Below are 27,335 nucleotides of genomic sequence, written 5' to 3' on the forward strand. Positions count from 1 at the left end.
CATTAACGATTTACTCCAGTTTGGACGGTATTATACAATCTTTCCAAAAATAAACGAGATACAATCGGATATATCTGATTTGTAGTACATACGTTCTTCTAAGCGCGACCAAAATCAATTATTAATCACGTTTAAACGTTGCAAGTTTCCATCGGCGCTCGGCTCGTAAAACCTCGATTAACCGGTTTAATCGGGACCGGGGTATACCGTTTAAATTAAGGCATGCCGGATAGTCGAGATCAGAAATGATAAATGTACAAGAATGTCAAATGGCGTAGACCCGCGGACCAGATATCCGTAACCCGATTTTAAAAATACCTAAAATATCGTATTCGTGCGTATGTACGTACGTACGTAAGTAGATTATATGGAATCTCGCGATGAGTTAATTTTACGTTCAAGTGTATTTTTTCTTAAATCGCGTTGATCGTTAAATAATATTTCGCTGGTGATTCGCGCGACTGAAACGCGACTGCTTATCGCTTTCTTGATTACATTCGCGAAAAATATGTTAGAGGAAGAAGATAGGAAGAAGATGGACGAAACGAAAATGAATAAAACGGTAGCGGGGAATGACTGAAAACGAGCGGGCTAATGTTTGCCGATACGATGAATGGAGGAGAACCGTGAATCAGGACATATCGAGAAACAGCTGGCTTATCCTTCAAAGAAGGAAGCCTATACTGGGGGGAGTCCTTCTACCGATGTACTTAAGCGGCGTAGGCAAGTACAGGAGCATTTCGCTCGAAGCGGAGATGGTTGAAAGACTGAAAGAGCAGGAGACGCGGCAACGAGCTGAAACGCAAAACCAGTAAGCATTGACCTGGCCAGAATGCTGCCTTATTGGTGCATAAGACTGGCCCCCACGAAGCTTATTTTACGATACAGCCTGCGAACAGACACACGCGCGTCTCTCTTCGCGTTCGTTCCTTATATGCGCGTATTTAAACGCGACGCGGATAATTGGTTCGCCGTTTGTAAGCAACCTCGATATCGAGTCAGCGTTAAGATTCGCCGGTGTTCGGTTCCATGTATCCCTCGACGGCAACGTTCGACAAAAGTTTCATTCTGCTTGTAATAAATCTCCGTTATGACATACATCGACGACGAATTCACGCGTCGGTCTTACCGCAACGATAGGATGATTAAAAAACGAACGAATAAAAATTTCTTTTCTTACGTTTTCCTTTTTTTTATCGAGATCGTTATCGTATTAATTTAACCAAGCTAATTTTAACCAAGTCAGGTTAAAGTAAAGTTAGATAATTAGTCAGGCACACCTCCGCGATTAATCGCGCGCGCACAAAACACGCGTCGATATATGGTACATGCACAGTGTCTACGTTCGTATCTATAACAAGTTACTTGTACTCTCGAGAGTTACGCTCTTAACACGTAGTAATTAACCGGGCCAATTTAGCGACCGGCAACCGTAAAGAAGTTACTATAAGTAAGCACGTGCGCGCGCGCTTATTCCTTGCTTTCTACTCGTATCGTCATTTTCACCACCGCCATTCGTTCGAAACGATAGGCCGCCGTCTGGAACGGCCCTTCCCTTTTATCGTTTATTCTCGTTTCTCGATCGCTCCACCGCGCATACTTCTCTCCTTACTTTCTTCCTTACGTAAGTCGGACAACGAATGACAATCTCTCGGCGGACATCGGATTATGTTAATGATAAACTGGATTTGCATTCACGCGAATTGATGTCACCGCGCTATGAATGGTGCCCGCTGCGCATTGATATAGCCTGCTCGGTTCGAATAAAACTCGCCGGTCTCGTTAAGCGCAATTCCTGCCAGCTAACAGGCAGACCGACTACGCGCTCAAACTAGATCACGTTCGTTGACGAGAACGGGAAAAGTCTGTTCCCTGTTTACTCGTTCCTTTGATCCTCGCTCTCGATATACCATATCGAAGATAAACGAAAAATAAATGTTTCTAACGAATAATCCTACGTAATTAGATGGTTTGTCTTTCGACGAATCGAACGTCGATCTTGCAACGAAAAGGACGGATTGATAAAATCGAGAAATTTACAAAAGGCCAAGTTGATCGATGTTGTAAATTTCACTTATTTTGCAATACGGTTCCGTGACGATAAAATCATACGGAGGAGTTTCTCGTTGCGGCAACACGCAGATGGTATATTCATTAGACTTAATGAAGCATCTTAATTAATCTGGAACACCTTATATAAGCGTAGACGCAGTTGCGTTACGTCTTCCTGGTCTCGCGCTCGCTTAGAACGCGACTCTTTTTCCATTATCTACGATAACCGAAAAACTGCGTACGCCTTTCGTTCGAATCTATTCGGTTTCAGTTGCGCGTAGCTGATTCGAAGATCGTTTGAAAATTAAAATCGTCCGTAAGTTTGCAAAGAAACGAATACGAGTTAAAAACGAGTCCTCGATTATGTATTCAACGCGATTGTTTAAGACCTTGAAAGCGGTTTAAAATAAAACATAGAAAGCGGCAGATACCGAAAATAAACCCTCACAGAGGAAAATATTCGCGTAGCTGGTTCTATCGAACTTTAAGCAGGTTGGGGTTAGGTATACTATATGAAAATGATATTAAACCTGTTCCTCCCAAGTTGCTTATACGTTATAACAAATTTCTACTTTTTCAATTCTTTTCGATTAGAGTAAATATTAGAATTAGAATATTAGAATATTAGAAACATCGCTTAATACGAAGAAGTATCGAGTTTTTGCGACAGACTTTTGTAATTGTGCGCAAATACTCCAATAGCATCGGCCTTCCAAACATAACGACCTCGATGCAATTGCAGCTGTTTATAGGCAAGAGGAACTTTCAACCCATTGCGTCGTATAAGAAATTTTTCAACATTTCATATATCGCGATAAATAAAGTATATTTTTGCAAATACGTGAAAGTATCGATTTCAACGTTACGTCTCAGTATCGGTACAAAAGTTCCACGTCTTGGAAAGCGACGAGCTTTCCTCGATCGATCGAAGAAAATTGTTAAAGTGGCACGTTAACCTAATTGATGTTTCATACAGGCGGTTGTAATTGCTATTTATTATCGAGACATATGGTTAGAATACGACGCCGTATTCGTCAAGAGACCTTCCTGAAAGCGTTGCGATGTATGCGTCACGGATATCAATCAATTCGAAATAGGTATATAATTATACACGAACGTCTTCTGATCATGATACGACTCGACGAGTATAAGAGTTTATATAAAAGATACGTTTTATTACCGAGATTGTGCGCGATTATCTTGAACATTTTTCAAACTGGGTTCGATTACACGACATCTCTCTCTCTCTCTCTCTCTCTCTGATTTCAACGCACAATTTACAATGATTTACAATTATGTTAATTAAAGAGCACAACTCATTGAACGTCGATCGATATTAACGCAAAAATTGGTTTGGTATGCGTATAGACCGTTATCAATGTGTCTAGGATTCGACGCACGTAGTGGGAAACGCGTGACGTTGGCTCGTGATTAGAAGCTAGAAGTCGATGACGACTATACTTGCATAAATTTGATTCAACGTTGGCTATCTGTCCTTTGCTACCTCCGTGTCATTAACACGGAGGATAGGATAGAGTAGCGAAATTTACATAATGCCATCGTCCCACGTTGCGTTCGACTAGGAACTGCGCGAATAAGAAACACGTATACGCAATGTAGCGAATAAAACGGAAAAGTTAGGCAAGTTGTGGCCGTTTCTGCGAACGACAGAGATAATAATAATAAGAGATAATAATTCGCAGCATTAAGCGAGAATAACATTATACCCGCTAGTACCTACGTATTATATACGTATCGTGTACCGAAAATAAAGAGAACTTTATCGTCATCCGCGTTGGTATTGTCCTACGATAGAATAGTTGAAATTCCAATGAGGTGAATTTAACCGCCATCGTTACTTCGCTTGGAGGTCGCTCAACTGCGACGCGATGCAAACTATGCACTTGCGCGTACAGCACAGAATTAATTTATCGCTACACCTTTTGATTTATAACTATTCGACTGGTTGTTAAGACGATTTTTTCGGTATATTCGAAACGTGTCCCTAACGACTATCTTAAGTTCATCGATTTACCGAGTTGCTTATCGAGAAACACACGCCTTAGTGCACGTAACGCCAAGGTCAGTAAACTGCAATGCTATGCAAACCGTGCATTCGCGTGTCGACGACGACGGAATTAATGCGCCGATTCTGTCGAAACTTGTCCACTTTCCACCGATACTAACCAAATACGTAACACTGTATTTTTCCCAAATGTATTCTCGCGTTTCATATGTACGAGTTCGTATGCCATAAATTATCACAGCGCACTGCCGCTCAAAAAGACGGATTATATTTTGAAAAAAATGAATTCAAAGAAAAAGAGGAAGCGACGCGAACAAGATAATGGCGGATAATGGCAAAAGGATGAATAATTACGTAATAAACGGTCGAATAAAGATCTTAGTAAATGCGTTTAATTACAGCCTATCTCACGTATTTACGTCTCGCGTATTTTACGCACGTACACCCAAATTATATCGTTAAACGTTTATGTTAAATTTAACTGCTGATCGTTCAAGGTGTCTTCGCTCGCGAGACAGCTACTGCGGCGTTCTAAGATCGCAATTTAAATTTTCGTTCCGCAGAATGGAGAACGAGTTCCAGCGGTCGCCAGTGTTTCACAGAAAATCATTATTCTACTTTTTCCGAACTCTTCCATCGAATAGATGGAATTATCGCCGAATTATCTACAAATCAACGAAAAGCTTAAGCCGCGTTTCGCTTAAAGTTTATCCTTTGAAAGATAATTGCCGAAGATCGCATCGTTGCGAAATGTGTTTTATTAGGAATTTGCGATCGGCACGTTGATCGTATCGTTTCAACGATTATTGTAAACGACAAATTAATATTTATGTAAATCACCGATGAATATCTTCCGTGGCTATCTTCTCCAATATCCGATGTTAATCATTTTCCTTTGAAATAAATCGCTAACGAGACTAGAGTAATCGTAGGCGCGGAAGGCGTACGGACGAACGATTCTCGCTCGATGAAAGGTGGACGACGGTGTGTGTCGAGCTGTAATTCCGCTTCGGCTTGAAATAAAAAGCGCCAAACCGTTCGTTGCTCTTTATCGCGACTAATTGCGAACGAACGTTCAAAATTGTCCATATTATTCTCAGGTAGAAGCACCTACCAGTTCCGTTGGAAATAGAGTTGAAATTTATAATTGGTAACGTGTATGTGGCCGTTATCGCGATATCCACGAATGCGTCAATTTTTCTCGAGCTTTGTTCACAAACGCTGTTCCAGTGTTTACTAGGTTGCCCGTTAATTTGCCGAAACTCGCTCTATACAAATTCGTGTACGTATTCAAGTATGTACGTGTCATCGTTAAGTCCAATATCCACGCAGCCTGTTTTTAAAAACTTCATTTGCAATTCCTTCCTATTACGTATCGGCACGATTAAATCGCGAAGGTTCTCAACAATGAACTTCCTGCCGGTATTTCTTCCTTGTATTTCTTTTTGTTTGCATCATCGCAGGATTACAACAATTTTCCACGCAATTTCGACGATCTAAACGCCTTAAACGAGCGCCTTGTGATTCACTATTCCAACAACCTTGACACTTATCGCGAGCAGCCAAACACCGTTCTCCATTACGAAAACGCGGCTTACGTGTCTTACGTATCTTTCTTACTAAAGATAGGAGAACAATATCGATACGACGTACAACGATATCGATCGTTTAGTACCGTAGTTTCGTAACCAGTACCCCTCGATAGACAATCAGATTCTCCATACGTCGGATATTCTTTTCTTTATAGTCTTTTCGAGAAGAAAAAAAAAAAAAGGAAAATCTTACGTTAATTCATCGAATATAGGAAACCGTGAAAAAGTGAAAAAGCATTGCCATCTATCGTTTCGTCTCGTTGCTCGATACACGCTCTACGTGAAAAGAAAAGCGTTTTGTGAAAAATAAAGCGAACAAGATTCGAAGCGTACCGCTTTGCCATTTACGAGCACTGGTTCCGACAATGAGCCAACAACGCGCTGCCGGATTTCTCACGACATTCAGCGTTGTAATTTCTCTCTCCATTGTCTCTACCTAACTACATCGAGTCGTGACGCGTAAAGAGTGCGACTCTTATCGGTGGTGTTTGGTAGCGCGAAAAAAAGAAAAAAAAAGAAAAGAAAAGAAAAGGTGAAACGTAACGGTGTTGATTAAAAAATTTCTGTATCTTCGTCTCGTGACGATATCTTGTTTATGGTCCGTCTGAAGACGACGTGGACACGCTCACCCTTACCGAAATCGAATCGGCACGCTTCTTATTTTCAGTTTACATATACCACACACTCGCACAGTCGTGTCCATTAGTTAGTTATCCGTTAGTTAGTCGGCGACAGTGGAAATTGTGTCGTACTCGACAGTGAATTTTGTGCTCGCGCGGCTGCGAGTGGTGCGCGAGTTAATGGCAAGTGGCAAAGAGTTGCGTCGTATTTCGGTAACAGTAATGTTACGCATAGCCGCGACGATCTACAAAACATTCGTGAAAATCGACGCGTGGTAATGAATCGAGCGCGCGGATAATTCTGAACCGATCGAGTATACGTCGAGTCCGCAGGCTATCTGAACGACGTTCGTTTATGCATAATGCATAGACAAGCACGCCTATGGCGCGCAAAGAGTTCGAATCGTCAAACGTTTCAGAAATACGAAAGAAACTAGAAAAGAAGGTAATGAAAATGCACGCATAAATCCTTAACGATCCGTGTCGAGTCGACATTATGACGCTAACGTTGACTCGGCGATCACGGAATGTCGTTTGCTGGAAAATTTGCAACCGCACGGTCCAGGGTTTTTACGCGAACGAGTACACGCTCGCATCGAAGGAATAACGTTCGATCGAAGATTATTTTCACGGCGCGGCGAGCAACGCCGATCCGAAATTACTTTTAGGGAAAAGTTGAGAGCGTGGTAGTCCCTTGGGAGCTGTGGGAATTGTACTTTCACCAGTCTCGCTGACGAAATGAATTTCACACGGGTAAAGGACTAAAGACGGGTGTGTAAGAAAATCACGCGATACGTTATGCTTTCTGTCAACCGTATCCTATTGCGGCAAGCACTTGTCAAACAACAATCACGCGCGTCACCGTCTTTTTACGCGTATATCGATGTCGAGTTATCGTCTTTCACGTAATTACAACAGATAACGTTCCGAATCCAACAGCGACGCGTATAATCAACCAACGAAACAAATAATATCAACGTTATTACATATTCGTTTTGTTATCGTTCGAACGTGCGTTTTTCTGCAAACTATTTTGCTCGACCGAAACGAACGAACGCCACCTGAATCCGAGATTTCTTTCGCTTTCTCCTTCTTAAAAATATCATCCGCGACGAATGAAACTTATTCGATATAGACTAATTTCGTCGTTTGTCGGCTTTTCGTCGTTCATCGTACGCACACACCTATGTGTAAGTACAAATTCTATACTAAACAGTACTCATCTAGCGTCTTCTCCGAGTCGACAAGCTAACGAATATACGAAACGACTTATACATACGTACATTCTTGCTGCTTTGAATTTGTCTCTAAGAATACGCATCGTTACGAGATGTAAACGCTATCGATCTAACACTATCACAAGGTCAAAGCATAGCTCACTGCCTTTCGTATATCTACACGCACACACACACACACACACGCATATATACCAATATATAGCGAAAATCCAATTGGATCGATAATCTCACGAACGTGGTAGCTGATGCATGTGCATCGTGCATCGAACTCGATCGCGAGAAGATCCAAAGAATCCAAATCTCAAATCGATAATAGTTTTTTAACAATCACAGTCGCTAATTAGTCGCCGTTAAATAAAGAATATCCATGTTTCTTTCGAACGTAACGGCGATTCGGCTGATCTACGGAGAACGCGTGACGAACACGCGGGAAAAGAAAAAGAAGAGAAAGAAGGAATAACGAGACAAAGGAAAAGAAAAGAAAAGAACAGAACAGAAACGAAAAGAAAAGAAAAGAAAGGGAAAGGAAAAAAAAAGGAAAAGAAAAAAGACGCACGGCATTACCTGTGTGCGAAACGATCGTGCGGTATGCACGATCGGACGGAGTGGACCTCTTCCACGGGAAGACAGGAACGTTAGTCAGCAGCGTAAATAACGACACGATAGCCGGGGCTGAGCGAGGCTGGTGGGGTCGAACAGAGGCAGAAACAAGCTTGCGGATATTTCCTTAGGTATTTGCATACAATCCGGCTCGAGGCGAATTCACGGCGTGTTCAGGAATCCGTGGAAAGCCCTGCCGCTGTTGCTCTTCTCCCCTTTCCTTTCTTTTCGTTTTTCTACCATCTACTAAACGATCGACGCGTTCTTCGTTCGTCGTTTTCCGTTTTGAATTTTCTGGGCGTCGTCGATGCTTCCTGGGCGATGCCGTCGCCCTTGTCCTTTACACGGATCCGCGAAACGCCAAATATCAACGGCCGAGTGATTTCTTCGGCTCGAAACCGCGATTCGTACGAAGCTCTCGCGGAAACGCACCGCGAAGGGACCACGGAGACGCGATAACGAAGCGATCACGAAGCAGCGCCGGGCGAAAGGAACCGCACGCTCAACAACCCAGCCAAGCACTGTTGAGGCCAACAGGTGAGCCGTGCCAACAGTTTACAGCCAGTGACGTATCACCCGCGTGTTCTATTCAGGGCAACAGGTGTGAGCCGACGCAGTAACGTACCATCGCGACAGAAAACGATCCACCGGTTTCCAAATATACTTTGCTTTCGATTTGCTTTATTTTCATCCTTTTCTTTCTCGCGTAAATTAACGCCGCGTTTAACTCCGTTTTTCCTGATACGTCTATCGCACGCACAACGCTACAAGTATCTCTCTCTTTCGTTCCCATTTCTTTCTTTTTTTTTTTTTTTTTTTTTTTTTTTTGCACATAATTCGGTGGACAAATTTTTTGTTTAAAGCAATTTTATTTCACGTCAAGATCAAGTAGGTCAGTTTCGCGTAATACGTCTTTTTTAATTAACGATCTCGAGTTAAATAAAAGAGGATTAAGTAATACGACGTAATAGCGTTTTTCTTCTAGAATTGTTTTCGTTTCGATTAAATTTTAAATAATAAACGTAGTAGCCGGTGTGCACGTGCCAATTAATTAGAAATTCTTCTCTCGTAACGCTGTCCATGGCTCGTTCGAATTATTAAATTCATTGCATTCTTGTCGTGTGTTACTTCGTATTCGATCAGCACCTGCAACGTTCAAACAGCAAAGCTATTCTTCTTTCGACGCGTTACCATTGAAACGATGCCTCGTTGGTAACGAACGATCGAAAGATCGGCTTTCGCTTACAACGTTCGAGAAAAATGAAATCGACTGCGACGAAATAAAGTAAAAACGCGAAGAAACGTTGTTACTTGCCCTTAAGGGTATGACGAACGTTGTGCGATCATCTCGACTTATGGTTTACGACTTAAATACGTATATAAAACATACACGGTAGATTATTCGTTATTTTATTCGAGAACGAAAAATATCCGAAAGCAAGAAACAACGGAATAATCTCTGATCTGTAAAAGAAAGATACCTACTTAATGAAATATACGTTTTACCATTTCCTAAAACTTTCCGAATTGTCGTCTTTTCGACACTGTCCTCCGTCCAATACGATACGATACGATACGATACGATACGATACGATACGATACGATACGATACGCCAGATACGATAACAGAGACAGGCACATAATTAGCTACGCGTACAGATCGACTGAAATAGATCGGCGGGCGTGGGAGAAATAGAATAGGATCGAGCAGAATCGTCAAATCGAATCGTATCGTATCGTATCGAACGTGGATTACGTACTTACTCGTTCATTTACTTACAGACACCCGAAACGCTTCCTTTCGCGTGTCCAGACTTTCTTTCGTGCGCCAGGTAAAAGTGTATCCTTTGTTGGGTCTGCGCGATGGATATTGTGCGTGGCCAGTTAGTTTTGCAACAGTTATTCAAATCTCCGACAGACCGCTTTGCATTCCAAAAGTACTCCACGCTTATCTTCCTTTCTCCGTGCATTTATCTGTTACGAGGATCCACCGAATCCGCCCACTTCCACAACGATTTTATTCCTCTGGATTCGATTCCACCGGATTCCAGTTCCAATGCTTCGTCTACTATTAAAACATAGAACCATGGAATTATAATATACGATGAATTTTGTCGACGATCGCCGTCTTTGGTATCGCTATGATCCGTCCGCAAAGATGACTTCATATTTTGCGTCATTTTTAGACGCTATACAATTTTGTAAAATAAAGAAGAGAAAAAACGATCGGTTCTTAATAGTGTCGTACGTTTGGCGAATTAAACCAAAAAAGAAAAGAATCGATACGCGTATAAACATAATAAAGTTGTTGCCACAGGTGCTACATAATTTCCAAGCGAAAAATCTAAGTAGTCCACGTTGACGTTAAATAATTCGTGATTTTGGATGAGAAAGCTCTAAACAGCGAAATAGCACGCGTGTGTATACATAGCTCGAAATTTTAACTGAAATTACGCTACCACGGAATAAACGAGGAATCTATGAGAAATAATTATCCACTTACGTCGCATGTGCCCGTTTGATACACGTATACGTATACGCATTGATTTTCGTTCGTTTTATCAAAAGAAAATCTCTTTTATGAATCGAATAGTATCGATGTTTATCGAATGAACGATCATATCGATCGCAAAAGTATAAATTTTGATGTATTTAACAGCGTATTTAACAACAATCTATTTCGCCGTATGCTTATATGAAAAATTATTTGTGTTGCCGTAATTTGTTAAGTCTTAATTTCCAATCACTGTCAACGTTGCATTATTCTGCACCGAGTCGATAACACCGAGTCGCATATGGTAACACGAATATTCTAAGCGAAAATATTATCACAGCCGATATAAATGTTTTCTGTAAATGTGTGTACGTACTAATACCGATTACCAGTGAGCAAAACGATTTTGATCGTCGATCCTGATAACGATCGTTCCGGTTAACTCGCGATCAAAGTTATTCTTAGCCACCGTTTGATTCCGATACTGTATCTTTTTTTAAATTTTCCGTTACCGTTGTAATAATTTCCGTAAAATATCTAAAAATGGAATAGATACGAAATGTACTATGCGAGACTGTTCTACTTTTTTATGTACATTACAATTTCGAAAGGAAGTTCATAGGACTTTTAGCTTTATTTGATATTATTTCTTTCGATATTATAATTTCCGAATAAAGAAACGTTAGGAAGGAGCGTGGCGTAAGCTGCGGTGTCCGAGTGGTTAAGGAGTTGGACTCGAAATCCAATGGGTTTTTCCCGCATAGGTTCGAATCCTATCCGCAGCGGTGTTTCTTTTTTTCCGCCATTTCTTTTACCCAGCGTAACGCATAATTATTTGTAAAACAAACCATTGTCGAAATTTACGCGCACGCAACAGCACGAAACCGTTTACGCGTATACGAGAATATTAATTTCACGACGAAAGCGCGTCGTCTTTGTCTTTCGTACTTCGTATTTTCTTCCTTTAACTTAACTTTCGTATCTCATAGTCAATAGTTAAGGAGCTATTTTAGGCGGTAGTTGTTACCGACTGATCCTAGGCATTTTAATAACGTAAGTACGTATGTAACGGGAAAGGATAAACAAACTCTTATTAATACTTGTTCGTTTATTTTATTAAGTTAGTAAGTTGGCGAACGATAAATTTTAATCGAGATTATTCGCAATAAGACGGTGAAGCACATGTGGTTAACGTCATTTTGTTATCTTAATTTGAAACATAAAACAACATTCTTGCTCTTCTTCGTTCCAGATTTTCCATTTAAGATCGTACGTTCGCTGAAGTAAAAATAATTTCTAATTAACACACAATCGACACGATTGTATAATTTAGTAGCGGTACTGTATGCACGATGAGGCATGTACAATACCTAAACTGAAACTACTTTCATAGATACGTTTGCGCCTTAAGTACAAACCCATTTCTTAACACCTCGAGTACGTGTGTGCATTTTCCAAGAAAATTACACCTTGTCGAAAGTAATAAATACATAGGACAATTCATAGGGAAGTTTGACGATTTTAAAAAGCATATCTAATTAAGAGTTTAGTTAAGAAATGTACTTGCAATAGAATTCATTGCGACGTAGTTAGACAGACAGACGGTACTACGTTACTAAAGGAGCTACGTATATCGTTTTACAGATACATATGTAGTTTCGTCTACTTACGACAGGATATTTCTTTAAAATTGGTACTTCCACGTGGTACGTATTCCTTTGACCTGCTTCGATCGGACAAGAAGTCGCTAAACAGGCATCGGGACTCATTCCCAAAAATGGGATATCCATTACCTGGCTTGCCCAAAAAATTCGACCTTGTATTTTTTCCGACGAGAAAGCTGGGAAATAAAAGACGAAGCGTCATTCATTTTCTCAAGGTATTTCGAATTAGATTCTCGATGATTTACAACGTTAAATTCGGTAAAGACGGAACCATGTTATTGACATATCGTACTTCATTTGTCACGTTATATTATTTTTATCCCTAAGTCGTAAACGAGATTAGCAGTACCAATACTTACAAGGTGTATAGTGGAACGTCATATTCCCAACAACTCCTCTTTTTAATTTACATGGTTTTCCTTCCGCACTTTCTTTACAAGGATCTATGTATACTTCGTGAATAGTGCAATTCGACTGAGTATCGGCTACAAAAAAAAAAATATATATATATATATATAAATTCTCGACGTTAATCGACTGACAAACTTTTACTACGTAGAATGTGAGAAATCGAGTCCAAGCTCCAAGTTCTCGTCAGTGATGTTTCTGTAACGTTTATAAATAAATTTTGCCGATTATCGCATCTCTTCCTGCTACGAACGCGATATAGCGAGAAGCTCATTATATGTATGCACATATATATTCGTATTTGCGATACGGTTGTTTATAAAACTGTGACGAAATAGTCAAACGCGATATGCCGTTGAATTAACTTTGTACATTTATCTCGATAAATGCTACTATGTACCATATATAAATCTAACGTCTTCTACTCGGTGGATAGAGGGCAAACTGTGGTACGTAGAAATTGGAAAGAAGCATTATAAAACTACAAATGATAATTTTGCAAATTCTCATTGTCATTTGTAAATATATAGAATGCCAAAAGGAAAAGACGCGCGTGTACTCGCGTTTTTACGACCTTTGAGTAGATACAAGAATTTCGAGATTTTTATGCGATAACCGTGATAATACATAAATGTTTATTTGCGATTACGATTTAAAACGAATATATCGCATGCGAGGAATTACGTAAATGGGCAAAATAAATAGGTAATAAAGGCAAAAGCCGCGTCGTGTCCTCCTTTTTTTACCGGGAAACAATTTTTATATGTTTCAAACGATTAAACGTTTTTTTTCTTTTTTCGGATATTTTACGATTATCGACTTCACAGCATTATTTATACTCGATTATACCTTTAGTTTCTTATAAAACTTGATATCGATTTGTTATTTTTAAAACGCAAACTTTTCTCAATTACGTATACCATATCGCGATAGTGGCGCTAAAATAAAAAAATCAACAAAGCCGGATCATCGTGTTTATTCCGCGTGTGGTCTTCGGCCTGCTCTCGCGTAATAATTTATAGTTGATTAAGAAATGACGATCCGTAGATTACAGACTTTTGCCGCACGAAGATTTTTCCAATTTCAGATCGAACAGTTTAAAATTCGCTCGTAGAAATCTGTTTCCCCGTTAGACTTGCTATCGTTTCGCGTTTTAAAAACTTGTAATTTTTCAAATCGAATAAATCGAAATTTCCAAAATTTCGTTGTTTCGTAAAAGAACCAGGCAAATGGAAGGACAAGAAACGCGACGTATCTTTCAAGTATCGAAATTCACCGATTTACGTATCTATCTATCGGATCTGGCGTTTGTCGTACGAAACGCGATTCGAATGGCGATTTGTAGAATCGGACGAGCTATACTCACGATCAGGATAAGGACATTGCCGCCACGGCACGAGTTCCGCATAGACCATGGACAAGGCCACGAACAAGAAGAGGGAAACGAGTAGCGCACTGTTTCGGTTCATCCTCGATGGACGGTCGTTGCGATGTGAAGCGAACGAAATACGACGATTCTGCTCTATCAACAGAACGTGTACGACTGTTGAGGGGAGTAGGGAAGGTTGAAGAGTGGGGCCATAGGTCAATTGAAATTGTATCTCAAGTAGCTTACACACGGTGAGACTCGCCTCGCTGCGTCTAGCGAGAAACCATTATACGTACGTATCCATGATACGAATGTGATCGTGCGCAAGGAAGAAACAGCGTACCCTTCGATCAGCCGGGTAAGTATCCGCTCGTAAATTTCTATACGGCAACTTTTGTTCCAGGCGAAGGATCGACTACGTCAACTAGATTTCTCATTGAAATCGTAAGAGTTAAAGCTAGTAAATACGTAAATGACGTTGAAGTAGGCGACACGATACCCGAGATCACCTTGCGTAAGATCTGATCTTGGATCGTGCGGCGAGGCAAGTCTCACGGTGTGTAAAATGCTTTAGCGACGAGAAAGTAGCAAGTACACGTTTGTTTCGTCTGCCGTCGAAGCAACCGCGCGTTGTTATCACGCTATACCGTTGTTCCGTCGATTATTCGGTGACTATCGCGTTTCCGTAATCGTCAAACCCAGTTCTCATAATCGATCGCCGACCAAGTATTTCTTTATCTTCGCTTTCTCTTTCATTTGTTTCTCGTTCGCTGTAGCATATAAATTTGCGTATTAGTAGATATATAATTTATTTCATTTAAGTAAGTAAATAGTACTTGGCAGCGCTTACTCGGTAGCGAAAACTTTGTGATAAGATAAACGTTTCTAGTTCTATATAAAATAATGCTATTATCAATGCAAGTTTTTAAAAGGATACGATATTTTACGGATACGTTTCAAAGTTTCTTTAACGTACTTTTCCTAATTGGCAACCGCTTCCCGCTCGTATAAGAGCAAACTCTCGTTAATCTACGAATATCACAATTACACGGAACCATACTTTCAGCAGTCCGAGGTATTTTAGTCGAAATTCGCAACTTTCCATATTCCTGGTGCTCGATCCCTTTCCAACGTCCACTCCATTATGCGCCACTTTTTAGACGCTTTGAACATCGGGGATTAGCCGCGAAAGTACCATTCTCGACGAGTATAGGTACGCGCCGTATCCTATATAATACAAGACGCGTTTGAACCGTCAGAGCCGGAAATAAGAGTTCGACGATCGTTCGAGTGGCGTCGCTATGCGGATCGAGCGTAAAGGCCGGCAAAGGGCCGAGGCCAACCTCGGATGACCAATCAAACGCGAGACCTCTGGAAAAATAATTGGACGCAATTGTTAAATTGTGCATTTCCTGATAAAAGTGGCCCGGCCATGCCGGAATTCAGTCTCGCCGCCGATTCTGCCGAAATCTCAAATACGAGATCCGTCTTACCCTCTCAACGTCCACTTACTTCTCATTTAGGTGCCGCCGCCACCTGCCGTTACGATTCTGACCATTGGAACGGTCAATTTTTTCACCAATTTTTCTGCACCCTTATACGCGATTCGATTAAGAAAATCCAAAAGTAAAACATATTTAACGTAGTTAAATAAGCTAAGGCTAAACCGATAGTTTACGATTTACGCCGAATGCTAATTTTTTGCCATCCAATTCGTTCGCCAACTGTCAATAAATTATAAAATCGTATTTTTCGAAAGGTAGAATAATTCACGTAATTAAGAATAGCTACGCTAAGAAAATCAAAGACGAGCAATCGTTGTCTTTCTTTCCGAGTAATCCCGTAGTGGTCCGTAAGTATACACCTAAATATATACTTTGTGCATATATTTATAGCTCGGTGTTAGCTAAGGTCTAGCTGGTGTCTAGCTAGGGTGTCAGACAAATAAAAAAAAAAAAAAAAAAAAAAAAAAAAAGAAAAAAACGCGAGATTTGTAAAAGATCAAACTAAAAATATAATCGGTACGATCTGAAGCGTGTATTTTACGTAAGACGACGTAAAGTCGGTAAAACTATCCAACTCGTTCCATTAACGTTTGGAAAGTTGTCCGGGAGAGTTGGGACGAAGCTTCGCGTTGTTACCTACCTCGAACAGAGTTTCACCTAATTTTTGAATTCTAATTCCCTTGGGCCAAAAATATAACGCAACCTTGTAACGGTTTATACAGAATCAGGCCACCGTTTCTCAAAGTGCGATCCATGCCCTATTGGCGTTTTGTAACTTTGCTCCACGTCGAACCTATCCAAACGTGATCACATCGTGCTTGAACATAGAACGTAATTATATCGTTATCGTTAGTGAAACCGGTTATAAACAAAATAAAAAGGAAATTGAAATTGTATTATACGCTGATAAAAGAAAATTAACTTTTACGTTGTCTCTAGCGATTCTTCGGTTATTTAATAAAATTAATATGACGGAAGAAAGTGGTAACATGGAACCCTGTTGGAGAATTGAAACCTCAGAATCGTTGATACATCTTGGATAGATAGATATTAAATAAATACCGTATTATCGATAAAATCGCAAACATCGATTCATCGTGTCTCTTCCTTTTCCCTTCAAACGGTCTAAAGCGATCGATCCCTGTCATTTTTCACCGGTATTTCGTATATCGTTCGTTTTCAGCCGGCTCTTTCGCGTCATGCATCGTTTTAACGTTTTGTCCAACGAGAAAAGATGTTCGCGGGCGAAACTGAACAACGACGGTAAAATGTTGGAGAAGCAACGTCTCGAACGATGAAGCAACGAAGCGTTTACCGCGGTTGGAACGAGCAATTGGAAGAAGATAGATAGCGTCGTTAGGGATCGACGGCGTAAAATGTAAATGGACGAGATAAACGAAATAATTATTATTCGCAGTGTCGATTAGAGCTAGTCCGATGGCTGGGGCCATAATAGCGGATCACTCGGTCCATACGCCGCACACCGTGCGTTATAACAGCTAATATGCAATTATTCAATTGAAAGAACCGGTTGATTCACAAGGTACTAGTCGGCGGATAGTTTAGAATTTAGAATAGAAGATGTTTTCGTGGACAGCGTGCTTTGGCTCTTACTTTTCAAATCAAACAGAGATAGAGACGGAGATGCGTACGAATCGCGAACAAGATTCGTTGGAAACGACTCGCAGTTTACAAATAGCAGCTAAACAGCTGGCAAAATACAAATTTTTCAGCGGGAAAGAAAATATTCCAAATTTATCATCCGACTGAATATCTTTAGGAAAGGGTTGGAAAAATACGACGTTTTACGGTTAAATTCAATTTCATTCGGTGACAAAATTTTGTTCGGTAACAATTTCGATAACGATCGTTTATAATTTGAATGATTTTCAGAGAAAACGTTGGCGATCTTTCTAGCTTTCCATAATTTTCACACAAAAAGATACTTACAATCTCCTCTATTCGTATTGGAAACGTTTAAATCAAACACGTACATGCTTTGAAATATCGGAATGCCGCATATTTCATTCAGATCCGTTCGTCGAACTAGCGTGTGTAAATAATTTATTAAATAAACGATTTATTGAACCATCGTATGGCTCTCTTCACTTGTTTATTACATACAAGATTTAACAAAATAATAATAAACTTACAATAATACAAATATTAATCGTGTCGTTAACGAAACGTTCTTACAAACGATTAACTGTACAGAATTCGGCGTAAACGTATCGACGTTCGTCAGAAACTGTAAAAGTTTCATCAGGCAGTGTCGAATAGCACCAACTAGAAAATGAAAATGAATTCAATGACATAAAGAGATATTACTAGACATAAAAATAACTGTTAGAAAGGTGCAACATGTAACGATGCTTAGTAACAAATACTTATCGAACCTACGAATATTAATCGATCAATGAAATCAATGTGAAATTTACTGTTAACGCTAATTCTAAGTCACATGTCGCGTGAATTCGATATCAAGAATCGATATCGATTGAGAACCGAAGCGGCGTGTCATCTTTTTACATAATCGACGTCATTCGCAGTGAGATTGTCCTTGCTGGAGCAATCGTCATTACAGAGGAGCAGGTATCGATTCTTTGGTATCACCGTAATGCGCGCGCGCGTGCGCTCCTGCGTGTGTGTGTGTGTGTGTGTGTGTGTGTGTGTGTGTGTGTGTGTGTGTGTGTGTGTGTGTGTGTGTGCGTGCGTGCGTGGTCGTTTGACCGTAATCGAAACTGCTTGTTTTTCCAGCTTTTTCGCACGACGACAAATTCATTTATTCGAACGATCGATTCTTTCGAGAAGCAAACTTTTATCAAAACCTCTCGTGCTTTCCAACGCGATTTTACTTTATTTACTTCGAGTTGCAAATTACTGTCCGATTACTTAACCGTTTAAAACTTTACCGAGAATCCGTAGCCGCGTTAATTGCAACTTTTCCAATTCTTATACTCGCCGCGATCATCGGCAGCTTTCAACTTTACGATTACCGTAAAATTACCATCCAACTTGTTAAACTATTTCTCTACTATACGTATTTTTCGTCATCGCTTTCGAACGTGTCAAGTGCATCCTCTGGTTACTCGAGAGGAACGATATTCGTAAAATTACGCGACCGATGCTTTTACTAGGAAATACCTTCTCTATCGAAAACTTTGTCTCAAGAAACACCCAGGTATTTGACGCGTCGACGATTTTCTATTCAAATCGATTTATGAAATAAAGAGCTAACGCATTTTCTGTATCCAGTTAAGAAAATTTCGCGAAAATTTTCTCCATTATCGAGATACAAGCGAAAGAAAGTATCGATAAGGATCGTATCCCGAATATTTAATCAGAGCTTAAACTTACTTCGAACGACGACCTCGTCTAGCGGATAATTTGGTCGAACGTAAACGTGTTTGCTATTTTTATCATTCGAGCGGAATGTCTTTTAATTTCTACGTAGGAAAAGCCGCGGTTCGATCGTTGAAAGGAAATAGGAAATCGCAAATAAATATCCGAAGAGATCGCGACTAGAAATTCATCGCGTAGACGTAGAAAGGTGGAAAAATTTGACAAATTGACGGATATAATTGTTGGATATAACGAGATAAAAAGCGAGACATTTAGCTGTAAAGCTGAAATAATAGTCGTTGAATGGTTACAAGTCGAAGCAATATCACACTTGGGAAGAAAATTTCACTCGCTTCCTCGAATGACAATCTCCACCAACACACACCACTTCATCGGCGACGTTCTCCCGTCTCTTTGGCAAATCTATTTTTGCTTCTCGTTCTCGATGCGTGTTCACGTTAACTGCTCGAGCTTGTTCTCAATCGAGACGATCGAGTCGAACCGTTCCACCGACCCGGACCGATCGATCGCAAGAAAACAAATCCAGCGCACGCACGGTCTGCGTAAGAAAACATGTTTTATCCATACCATCCTAGCTGATCGATTAACCGTAATTGCTAATGTTATTACAATTGGACGTTCGTTTGATCGACTGTCAACGATAAAAAATTGTTCTTACCGTTAATTAAACGATTACCTCATTTCTCTATAGAGATAGACGATACTTTTCCTAGAACGCTTCTTTGTATTTGTAACTGCTCTTTTATGTATTTCTCGCGTATATCACGGATACGTGAGATATTCGACAACGATTCAGTCAATTATACATGATAATACGCAAATATTATACGCGTATCGATGCGCTCGCTTTACTAATAATTTATAATAAATTATGGAAGGAAAATTAGAAGCAAAACAAGTTGACGAATAACGGAATCTCCAGAATCGCAAATAATCCTTGTCGCTTAACTGGAAAACTTAAATCGTCGATACATTTCTGACGCGCGTTCTATCCAGTACGTATTAAACGCGATACATCGCAGATTATACTTATTACGCGTTAATACTAGAGTCGAAAAGAAAACAATTACAGTTGTCTGTAATATACGAATCGTAATTAATACGCGCGCAATGAATATTTAATTTATTAAGTCGTTAATTTTTAAGTCGTTAGACTTGCATGTTTTTCAAACATTAGTTCACTTTTCGAGTGAATTCAAGTTCGCTTTAACGTTTCATCGTTTCATCGTTTCATCGTTTCATCGTTCGATCAGGGAAATCGGTTCATCTTTCGAGTGAAATGAGAAACGTCGCGCTTCGCTATTCAAAAAAAACCGATCGTCGAAAGCGTTCAAACGGACAACGATGAAACCTGAAAACTCGAAGAAACACGATCGTATTAAAACACGAAAGGATAAAAATTCTCCTTCGGCGGCTTCCGGATGTACCTGCTCGGAGTTGGCTGTGTAATCTTGCGGAGAACAACGCGTTCCGTGGGACTCACACAACGTAAATTGGATCCTTACACACCGATATCCTCGCTTCTTGCAGAATCCTCAGCCTTGGTCCCAAGGGAACACCCATCTTTTGCAACCTCTCTTCGCTTAGGTAGGGAAGCTCTACCATACCGACTTTTTCTTTCTCAAACGCATTTGCATATTTCTGGGACACGTTCAATTTAGTTAATCGAAAGAACACGAAAAATGGTATTTTAGTTGTGTCTGATAACGCGGTAAAAAGAAGAATCGCTTTTCGCACCGTTGCGTCAATTTGAACGAATAAAAGTATCGGTATACAGAGCGAACGGAAATATCTGTCGCACAAATTTCTTCGACGCTATGTCGATCGCCGACGTTAATTGGCATTAGGGAAAAAGAGTATTTTTTGAAAATTTGCTCTACGATTCATCGCGATTCCATTTAATAACGCTTACTTAGTGGATAAACGCGCGAATCGATAATTCTATCGATCAGATTAGAAACATTGATACGACTAGAGACGAAAGCAGCGGTAATTCGAATTACCTACCTCATACCCAAGTTCCCTGAGGAATAGTCTGATGAGCGGTGGTTCTGTGCCGAAGAACTTGGTGAGCTTTTTCACCCTCGAAGGGTTGGAAAGAGCCGGCAGCTCGGAATCCTTGATCAGCGGTTGAGACTGCGACCTCACCATTGCCATGCTCGTTTGAGTCCTGAGTGCAGCAATCTCGCCCCTTATGTTCTCCATTTCCTGCGAATACCTGGTAGTGGTGAGTTTCGAAAATTCTCACTCTTTCTTTCCCGCCTATCCCGCTCTTTCCTATTTCCTTTCCTATTTCCTCCTATGTCCGATCGCACTCGACTTTGTTACGACAAGTCATTGGATAACAGTTTTAGACAAATTCGTTTCGATTCAACTATACCGTATATGAGAAACGGTATTTTCATTACGACAGACTCGTTTCGGATCGAGCCAACCGTCGAAGCGATCAAAACTCTCACTAATTAAAATAAACTGCATACTACAACGGTACGTAAAAATAATTTTAAATCCAAGTCAAAGCGTCTCTTCTAAGCTAAGCGTTTTTAAATCGTTAACCAGATTCTCTCACCTGTATCATCAAATGTTGCGTCCTCATCTCCGAACTCAAGTGTGCCACCGATCTGGCAAGCGTCACTACGTGAGATTCTAGTCGTTGGAAGCGTTTGTTAATGCTCTGCAAACGCAATGGGCAATGTTTAATCGACCGCGTATCCGTGAAAATAGATCATCCAGCTTTGATTTGTATAAGAACGACAACTTTATCTATTCTTCGATACAATCGTATCAAAATTTCATTTCCCCGTATAGAAATCGAGCGTTTAATTTTATACAATTCGTACGACGCATTTTCCTTTTTCATATAATGAAAATTACGATAGTAAGTGTAATAAAACAGCGGCCGCTAAGTAACGGATCGCGACATGCGCGGCGCGACGCTCCTTTCCGTAAACAGTAACATACGCGAGATTGCTCCTCGTTCGATATCGTTCTTGATTCGTTTAATGCAAACACCGCTATAAAGAAGATTCACGCGTAAAGCAAAATGCCGTTTTAATAAGTAAAATTAGCTAACGGAATCTATGGCAAACGGTGATGAATGGCCGATGAAAATTCGCGAAAGATGGACAAAGATGATACCGACCTTTATGTCTTTGGCTTTCTTCATTCTGTCGTCGATCGCGTGGGATCTACGTTTATCATGGTGCCTTGTAACAGGTCTCGATGAAACGGACGACGTCGGCAACGATGAGACGGAACCGTAACTGGCCAGACCTCTGGCCTTTCGTCTCTTTTTCACGCTTCCGCCGAGCAACTTCAGTACCTGCGATCGTTAGTAATCCTATTTTACTACAGCTATTCGTATCGCGATGTTATAGGTGCGAGCTACAAGTACGATTTAACGTTCGAATATCGGATAATTTCTGGCAACTACACCAACGTAAGTTGCTGCTTGTCTCACCTCGCTGTACATATTTTCTAGACCTTCCAACTGCTTCCTAATCGTTCTTGCGTCGTTTGTACTTAAATCGGAATCGCTTCTATCCAACATCGAGTCTAAATCGAGTCCAGTGGTGGTCGAAGTCAAGTCAGCTGCTTCTACACCGAAAACTAAATAAACGACAGTCGTATAGAGTGCTTAAAGAGGAAAGTAACGATGGTGAAAAATGAAACGACGGGCAAAGAAGAAAATCGAACATTACTTACGATGAGAGAATTTCTTCGCAGCATCCTTTTTGGAAGTAGACGCACCACGATGCTTCGAACTACCCGGGAACCCGCTTCTTTTCTCTAGAGCCTTGCTGTAATCGCTGTAATTGGGTTTCGATCCGTATGGTAAGCTACAAAGCCCACAGATACGTAACCGTTAAGATTGCCAAGAATTGCACGGTAAGAAGACGGTTAAACCGGCAAAGATTAGTATTTTCGATCGAATACTCTGCCATCGTTAATGCGACGACAAAATGATTAAGCGATAAATCGATGATTACGGTAACACGACTAACGTAATCGACCAGCGAAACCAACCGACCTTTACGTACAAAAGCGTTTCTCCTAAATCGAATAATCGTTTGGAACGGTAACCTTTCCGTTTATTGGAATATTCTTTATCGCAACTGTGGTTGGCGATATCCTGAAAGATATTTTACGCGACGAAATAGGAAGAGAAAGAAAAATTCTGGTTTCTCGATAAGTTGGTTGTTCCTAAAAGGAGAACACCCGTCTGCCGACAGTTTGCGATCGGTTGGTTGCGGATCCACTTTAGCAGAGCCGTATCGGTGTCCCGATGTACGCGAAGGCCAGAAATAATCGGAAGCAACCCTGGACCAGTGACCGGAAACGACATCGGTTACGGGACGAAGAGGATCCGTTTGAAGTAGCGTTACCTCGCCGAGTATCGATTTCTCGATGTTCTGGGACTGTCATGCGGTGAAAGCGGCGGTAGAGGTGGCGTTACCGATGATACACTTTCGGACAGGGTGGAATGCGCCATCGCGGGCACGTCTCTTGGTTCTAAAATGCTTCTCAGTTCCGACTCGACAATGTCCACCCATTCGGAATCCTGTACTGTAAGTTCGAGTAAATCTACGTAATTATAAGTACAATTTTGCGCGACACAGTCGCAGACGTATATGTATTCCACAATCCTGACTAAAACTAGAGGAAACTAGGATTACCTACCTTCTACTGTTTACGTGTTTACGCGTATACATGTGTGTGTGTGTGTGTGTGTGTGTGTGTGTGTGTGTGTGTGTGTGTGTGTGTGTGTGTGTGTGTGTGTGTGTGTGTGTGTGTGTGTGTGTGTGTGTGTGTGTGTGTGTGTGTGTGTGTGTGTGTGTGTGTGTGTGTGTGTGTGTGTGTGTGTGTGTGTGTGTGTACTTTGAGATACGGTGAAATATTTATCGTGGCGACTTAAGGAGATTCTAGCAAGGTTGGCGAGTAACAAACCTGGGGGGTGAGTTTGGTCTTCGGGAGGTGGCCGTCTTCCGCTGGAATAAACAGCAGATCCTCTTCCCGAATCGACGTTGGAGGAACTCTGTCCAGCTTTATCGTAATCCGATCCAGATCCCTGATTCTGGATTTTCAATCGGCTGATACCGTGTTCTAGCTCGTCTTTCCTTGCCTCCGATTTCGCTAAGCAATCCTTTGCGTATTGATTCTCCATCCTCTTCGGAGGCTCGCCGTTTCCAATTTTCGACCCGGACGAACTCCTACCCACGTCCGTTTCGATACCATCTTTCGACATTTTTCCGTTGTAATGATTCTCCTCGGCTCGTTTCTGCAACTCTTCGATTCTTTTTTGCACGCAAGTTCCTTCCGACTCTTGACTTTCCTGACCGGCGGCCGCCACTCCTAGCTGTTCCTGTTCCCTTTTCGAACACCTAACGGCGTCGTCTCTGCGAATAGCGAAGCTGGTTTCCGGCCGATACTCGTCTTTCCTTTGAGAATCGCTTCTCCTGAATTCCCCTTGTCCACGATCTTCCACCGTAATCTCGTATCTTTCTTTGTCCAACGGATCCACCGTAAGAGTTTTTAACCCGTCGACCGGATTTCTCGATTGTTCGTTAACGCAGCCAGACCTTTCGTCCTCGTACGAAAGCTGAGGCTGGGACGCCGCCTTCTCGATACCTTTCGTCGAGTTTCGTCGCTGAAACTCTGCTTCCTGGTTACTTTCGGTTTTCATATAGACTTGCGGTACACCGTACCTCGGTCGACCTTGAGCATAATGGTAATACACTTCCTGTCCGGGCAGTCTGAGCTCTTGAGCTTGTCTGGAAGTGCTCGGTAGATCGATCTGAGATCTCGACATGGTTTGTCGAGCTTGTTGGTATTGCTGATAAGACACGTTGTTCGAGAAATAGCTTTGCTGCACGTTCCTGACGCCGGCGCCGCCGCCTCCGCCTCCGCCCCCGCCACCGCCACCGCCGCCGCCACCGCCACCACCACCGCCGCTGGTTTGGCTATTTTGCTGTCCGACCAGTTGCTGCTGCTGATGCATCTGCTGGATCAGTTGTCGTTGATGCATGTTCTGTGCGTGCTGCTGCGCGAATCTCGGACTCTGATGATGGCTCTGATTCTGATGCAACAATTGTTGCGCACTCTGGAAGTTTTGATTCGACGGTTGCATCGCCGCGTTCCCCACCTGGTGCGGTTGCACGCCTAGACCATGAGGCTTCTGCATCTGCGCGTTCTGGCCCTGCTTTCCAAAATCGTTTCCGTTAATCCCATTAATTAGTCATCGTCGAAGTACCACGAAAGTTACGTCGAAGCGAGAAAAGTAACGAAAAATATTATAATCTTTGGAACGGAAAATCACGATATCAAACGATATCAAGGGTCAACGGCAGGCGATCATAATCGATAGCCGCCGTATCACAGAGATTTCTTGCGATTGAAATTTTCGTATTCGTTTACACCCTCGTCATCAAATAACTACTTATTTGCCTATACCTACTTACATATACCGATATATCGGAGGGGAATTGTCGTATTTCTCGTAATAACGGAGATAACAACTCGTTCGGGATACAACACGATCACGTATCGGAAATTTACTACCACCTGTAAATTCGTAACGTATTCGTCAGTTTACTCCGGTCTCGAGCACGAAAGCAACAGGACGCGAACGTGTCCACACTTTTTTACTACCTCCTCCCTCTAACAGCAATTTGCATTCCCATTAATTATTTTACGTATTAATTACGAACGCCACTCGCAGCGTCCTGCTAATTTTTCTCCAATTACTCTAATTGATCGTCTCGAATAACGCATATTATTACAACAGCGTATATTATCTTAGATGTTTCACGCGGATGAATCGGGTGAGCGCGTTTCGAGAAAAATAACGATCCATCGGAGATGCCTCTCTGCAAGGTCGTCGGGAAAACGACGGATTAAAGGACAACGGGAAAGATCGTCACCGCTCCTTGTAAAAGGAACTTGTGAATGAACGAACCGACGCGACGTCTTACATCGGGGTATCGATAAATTTGGAGAGTCATACGCACGGTGCATCGTGCTGTGTATGGTTGGTTTTAGATGGCATAAATATGGAACGCGTATCACGTGCACCGGCTATTTGAATAACACGTATGTGTCGCGTTATTGCCCTTTCTGAATTTATATGAGCAGAAGGTTACCCTTACTTACGTAAAAATAACCTTTCCGCTGGTTACACCGGAAATAACCATCGGCGATTTTACCTGACGCCTGGCGCGTATCCGAAACGTTTCGATCGTTCGTTGCTCGAAACAGAATTTTTGCACGGATAAGACCTTGAAAAGAGAAGCGGAGAGGCGGGAAAGAGGAGAAACGTCTAAAAATTTCATTGCGAACAAGTCGATGCGAATAAAGGCGTATTACGGGGAAATATGTTCGTTGAATATTTGAAACGTACGATCGATAACGACTGGGAAACAAGTTGATCGCTTTGGCTGGCAATGGTCGCGGATCCGAAATACAACTAAACTAAACTACCATTCGAATTCGTCATTCGTCATCGTTTGCATGTTTTTCACCAAGAATGTACGAACTTGGCCTTTGGTATATTTTAAATGACTATCTATATAATTGTTATACGCTGTACAAATAAACGAACGTCGCGAATCACGCGCTACAAACGTGTCAGTTACAAACTGCAATTTTTGTCGTAATGTCAAAGATTCGAAACAATTTTTCCAACATATCCTCCCCGTATTCCAGCTTTTTAATTAAGAACGCAACTCAACGAAATTTTCCCATATTTTCTTCTTTTTTTTCTTTTTTCATAGAGTCGTTATTTCGACGTGCAATAAACTCCCGTTCGCCACTTCGATATAACAGGTGTGCTTTCATATTAAAAAAAAAAAAAGAGAAAAGAAAAAAAAGGAAAAAAGAAAAATATACATTGAGATAAAACATAGAAACGCGAAAATAAATGAAAATATGCGAGCGATTGAAAATAGTTCGCTCGAAAACCTAACGACTTTGGCATACGTTCGATGAAATGAAATTAAAAGCTGTCGGACGACGGAACGACATCTTTCGCTTTATTCAAAGTCGGTACTGATCGTATTTTATACGAAACCGGTTATTTCATTGACAGGATACGTTCGAATCTCGACACGTAAGATATTATACATGCGAATGAATTACTCGTTTACTTTAAATATGCAATTTTTGTAATTGCGATGAATCTATAAAACGATGGTAGATAATTATCGTAGCCAGTCGCTACTTAGCATCGCGGATAATCGTTGATAGTAGAGCGAAGCGTCGAGATATTTGCATCGGTGTAACGTAAGTCCAACGGAATTAAATCTAATCTAAGAATTCGATAGAATTAAATTGCAAAACTGAATTCCACGTTACATGGAAATCGTTGACTGTACGAGTAATTTTCCGCGTAATAACTTTCACTTCCTAT

General features: G+C 41.2%; 3 protein-coding genes, 1 long non-coding RNA gene and 1 other non-coding gene across 16 annotated transcripts in view; 2 read left to right on the top strand and 3 right to left on the bottom strand.

Moving 5' to 3' along the window:
• The window catches only part of LOC100650010 (echinoderm microtubule-associated protein-like 2), a 31,617-nt gene extending 22,939 nt beyond the window's left edge, over positions 1-8,678 (bottom strand). For both annotated transcript variants that reach the window (XM_048411276.1, XM_048411272.1), the window contains exon 1: positions 8,093-8,678. The gene's annotated coding sequence lies outside the window, so the exon portion shown is untranslated. The remainder of the gene's footprint in view (positions 1-8,092) is intronic.
• A 2,647-nt stretch (positions 8,679-11,325) lies between these two features.
• On the top strand, positions 11,326-11,407 carry TRNAS-CGA. The gene has a single exon. It is a non-coding gene; the product is annotated as a tRNA-Ser (tRNA).
• Positions 11,408-11,712: 305 nt separating this feature from the next.
• Positions 11,713-14,218, bottom strand: LOC100649270 (MD-2-related lipid-recognition protein). 2 transcript variants are annotated; one of them, XM_020866174.2, is made up of 5 exons: positions 14,061-14,214; positions 12,842-12,892; positions 12,646-12,771; positions 12,293-12,462; positions 11,713-11,900 (listed from the first exon to the last, which is right to left on the bottom strand). In XM_020866174.2, the coding sequence occupies exons 1-5, from the start codon at positions 14,161-14,163 to the stop codon at positions 11,817-11,819; spliced, it is 534 nt and encodes a 177-aa protein (XP_020721833.1). In that variant the 5' UTR covers positions 14,164-14,214; the 3' UTR covers positions 11,713-11,816. The 2 variants fall into 2 exon arrangements, with proteins under 2 accessions (XP_020721833.1, XP_003400229.1); XM_003400181.4 differs by lacking the exon at positions 12,842-12,892 and having other exon boundaries at positions 14,061-14,218.
• The window catches only part of LOC125386179, a 31,959-nt gene continuing 18,834 nt past the window's right edge, over positions 14,211-27,335 (top strand). The window contains exon 1 of the long non-coding RNA XR_007226114.1: positions 14,211-14,421. This is a non-coding gene — a long non-coding RNA (uncharacterized LOC125386179). The remainder of the gene's footprint in view (positions 14,422-27,335) is intronic.
• The window catches only part of LOC100648655 (MAP7 domain-containing protein 2), a 67,497-nt gene continuing 57,790 nt past the window's right edge, over positions 17,629-27,335 (bottom strand). For 7 of the 10 annotated variants that reach the window (XM_048411301.1, XM_048411306.1, XM_048411300.1 and 4 more), the window contains 8 exons: positions 23,879-25,127; positions 23,317-23,497; positions 22,637-22,770; positions 22,392-22,540; positions 22,074-22,253; positions 21,501-21,605; positions 20,939-21,139; positions 17,629-20,572 (listed from right to left, as the gene is read on the bottom strand). In XM_048411301.1, the coding sequence (XP_048267258.1) occupies positions 20,411-20,572; positions 20,939-21,139; positions 21,501-21,605; positions 22,074-22,253; positions 22,392-22,540; positions 22,637-22,770; positions 23,317-23,497; positions 23,879-25,127 (2,361 nt within the window). In that variant the 3' untranslated portion in view covers positions 17,629-20,410. Of the gene's footprint in view, positions 20,573-20,938; positions 21,150-21,500; positions 21,606-22,073; positions 22,254-22,391; positions 22,541-22,636; positions 22,771-23,316; positions 23,498-23,878; positions 25,128-27,335 lie in introns of all 10 variants that reach the window. The other 3 variants (XM_048411302.1, XM_048411304.1, XM_048411303.1) reach the window with 3 other exon arrangements.

This window comes from Bombus terrestris, chromosome 13, assembly GCF_910591885.1.
Source record: "Bombus terrestris chromosome 13, iyBomTerr1.2, whole genome shotgun sequence".
Classification (NCBI taxonomy): domain Eukaryota; kingdom Metazoa; phylum Arthropoda; class Insecta; order Hymenoptera; family Apidae; genus Bombus; species Bombus terrestris.

Bases quoted from the DNA above. Each gene is read 5' to 3' on its own strand.
- LOC100649270 (XM_020866174.2), bottom strand. From the start codon at position 14,163: ATGAACCGAAACAGTGCGCTACTCGTTTCCCTCTTCTTGTTCGTGGCC. The intron at 12,463-12,645 runs GTAAGTATTGGT...TTTATTTCCCAG, and splicing joins GACGTTCCACTATACACCTT to CTTTCTCGTCGGAAAAAATA. The intron at 11,901-12,292 runs GTAAGTAGACGA...TTTTTACTTCAG, and splicing joins TTTTAAAGAAATATCCTGTC to CGAACGTACGATCTTAAATG.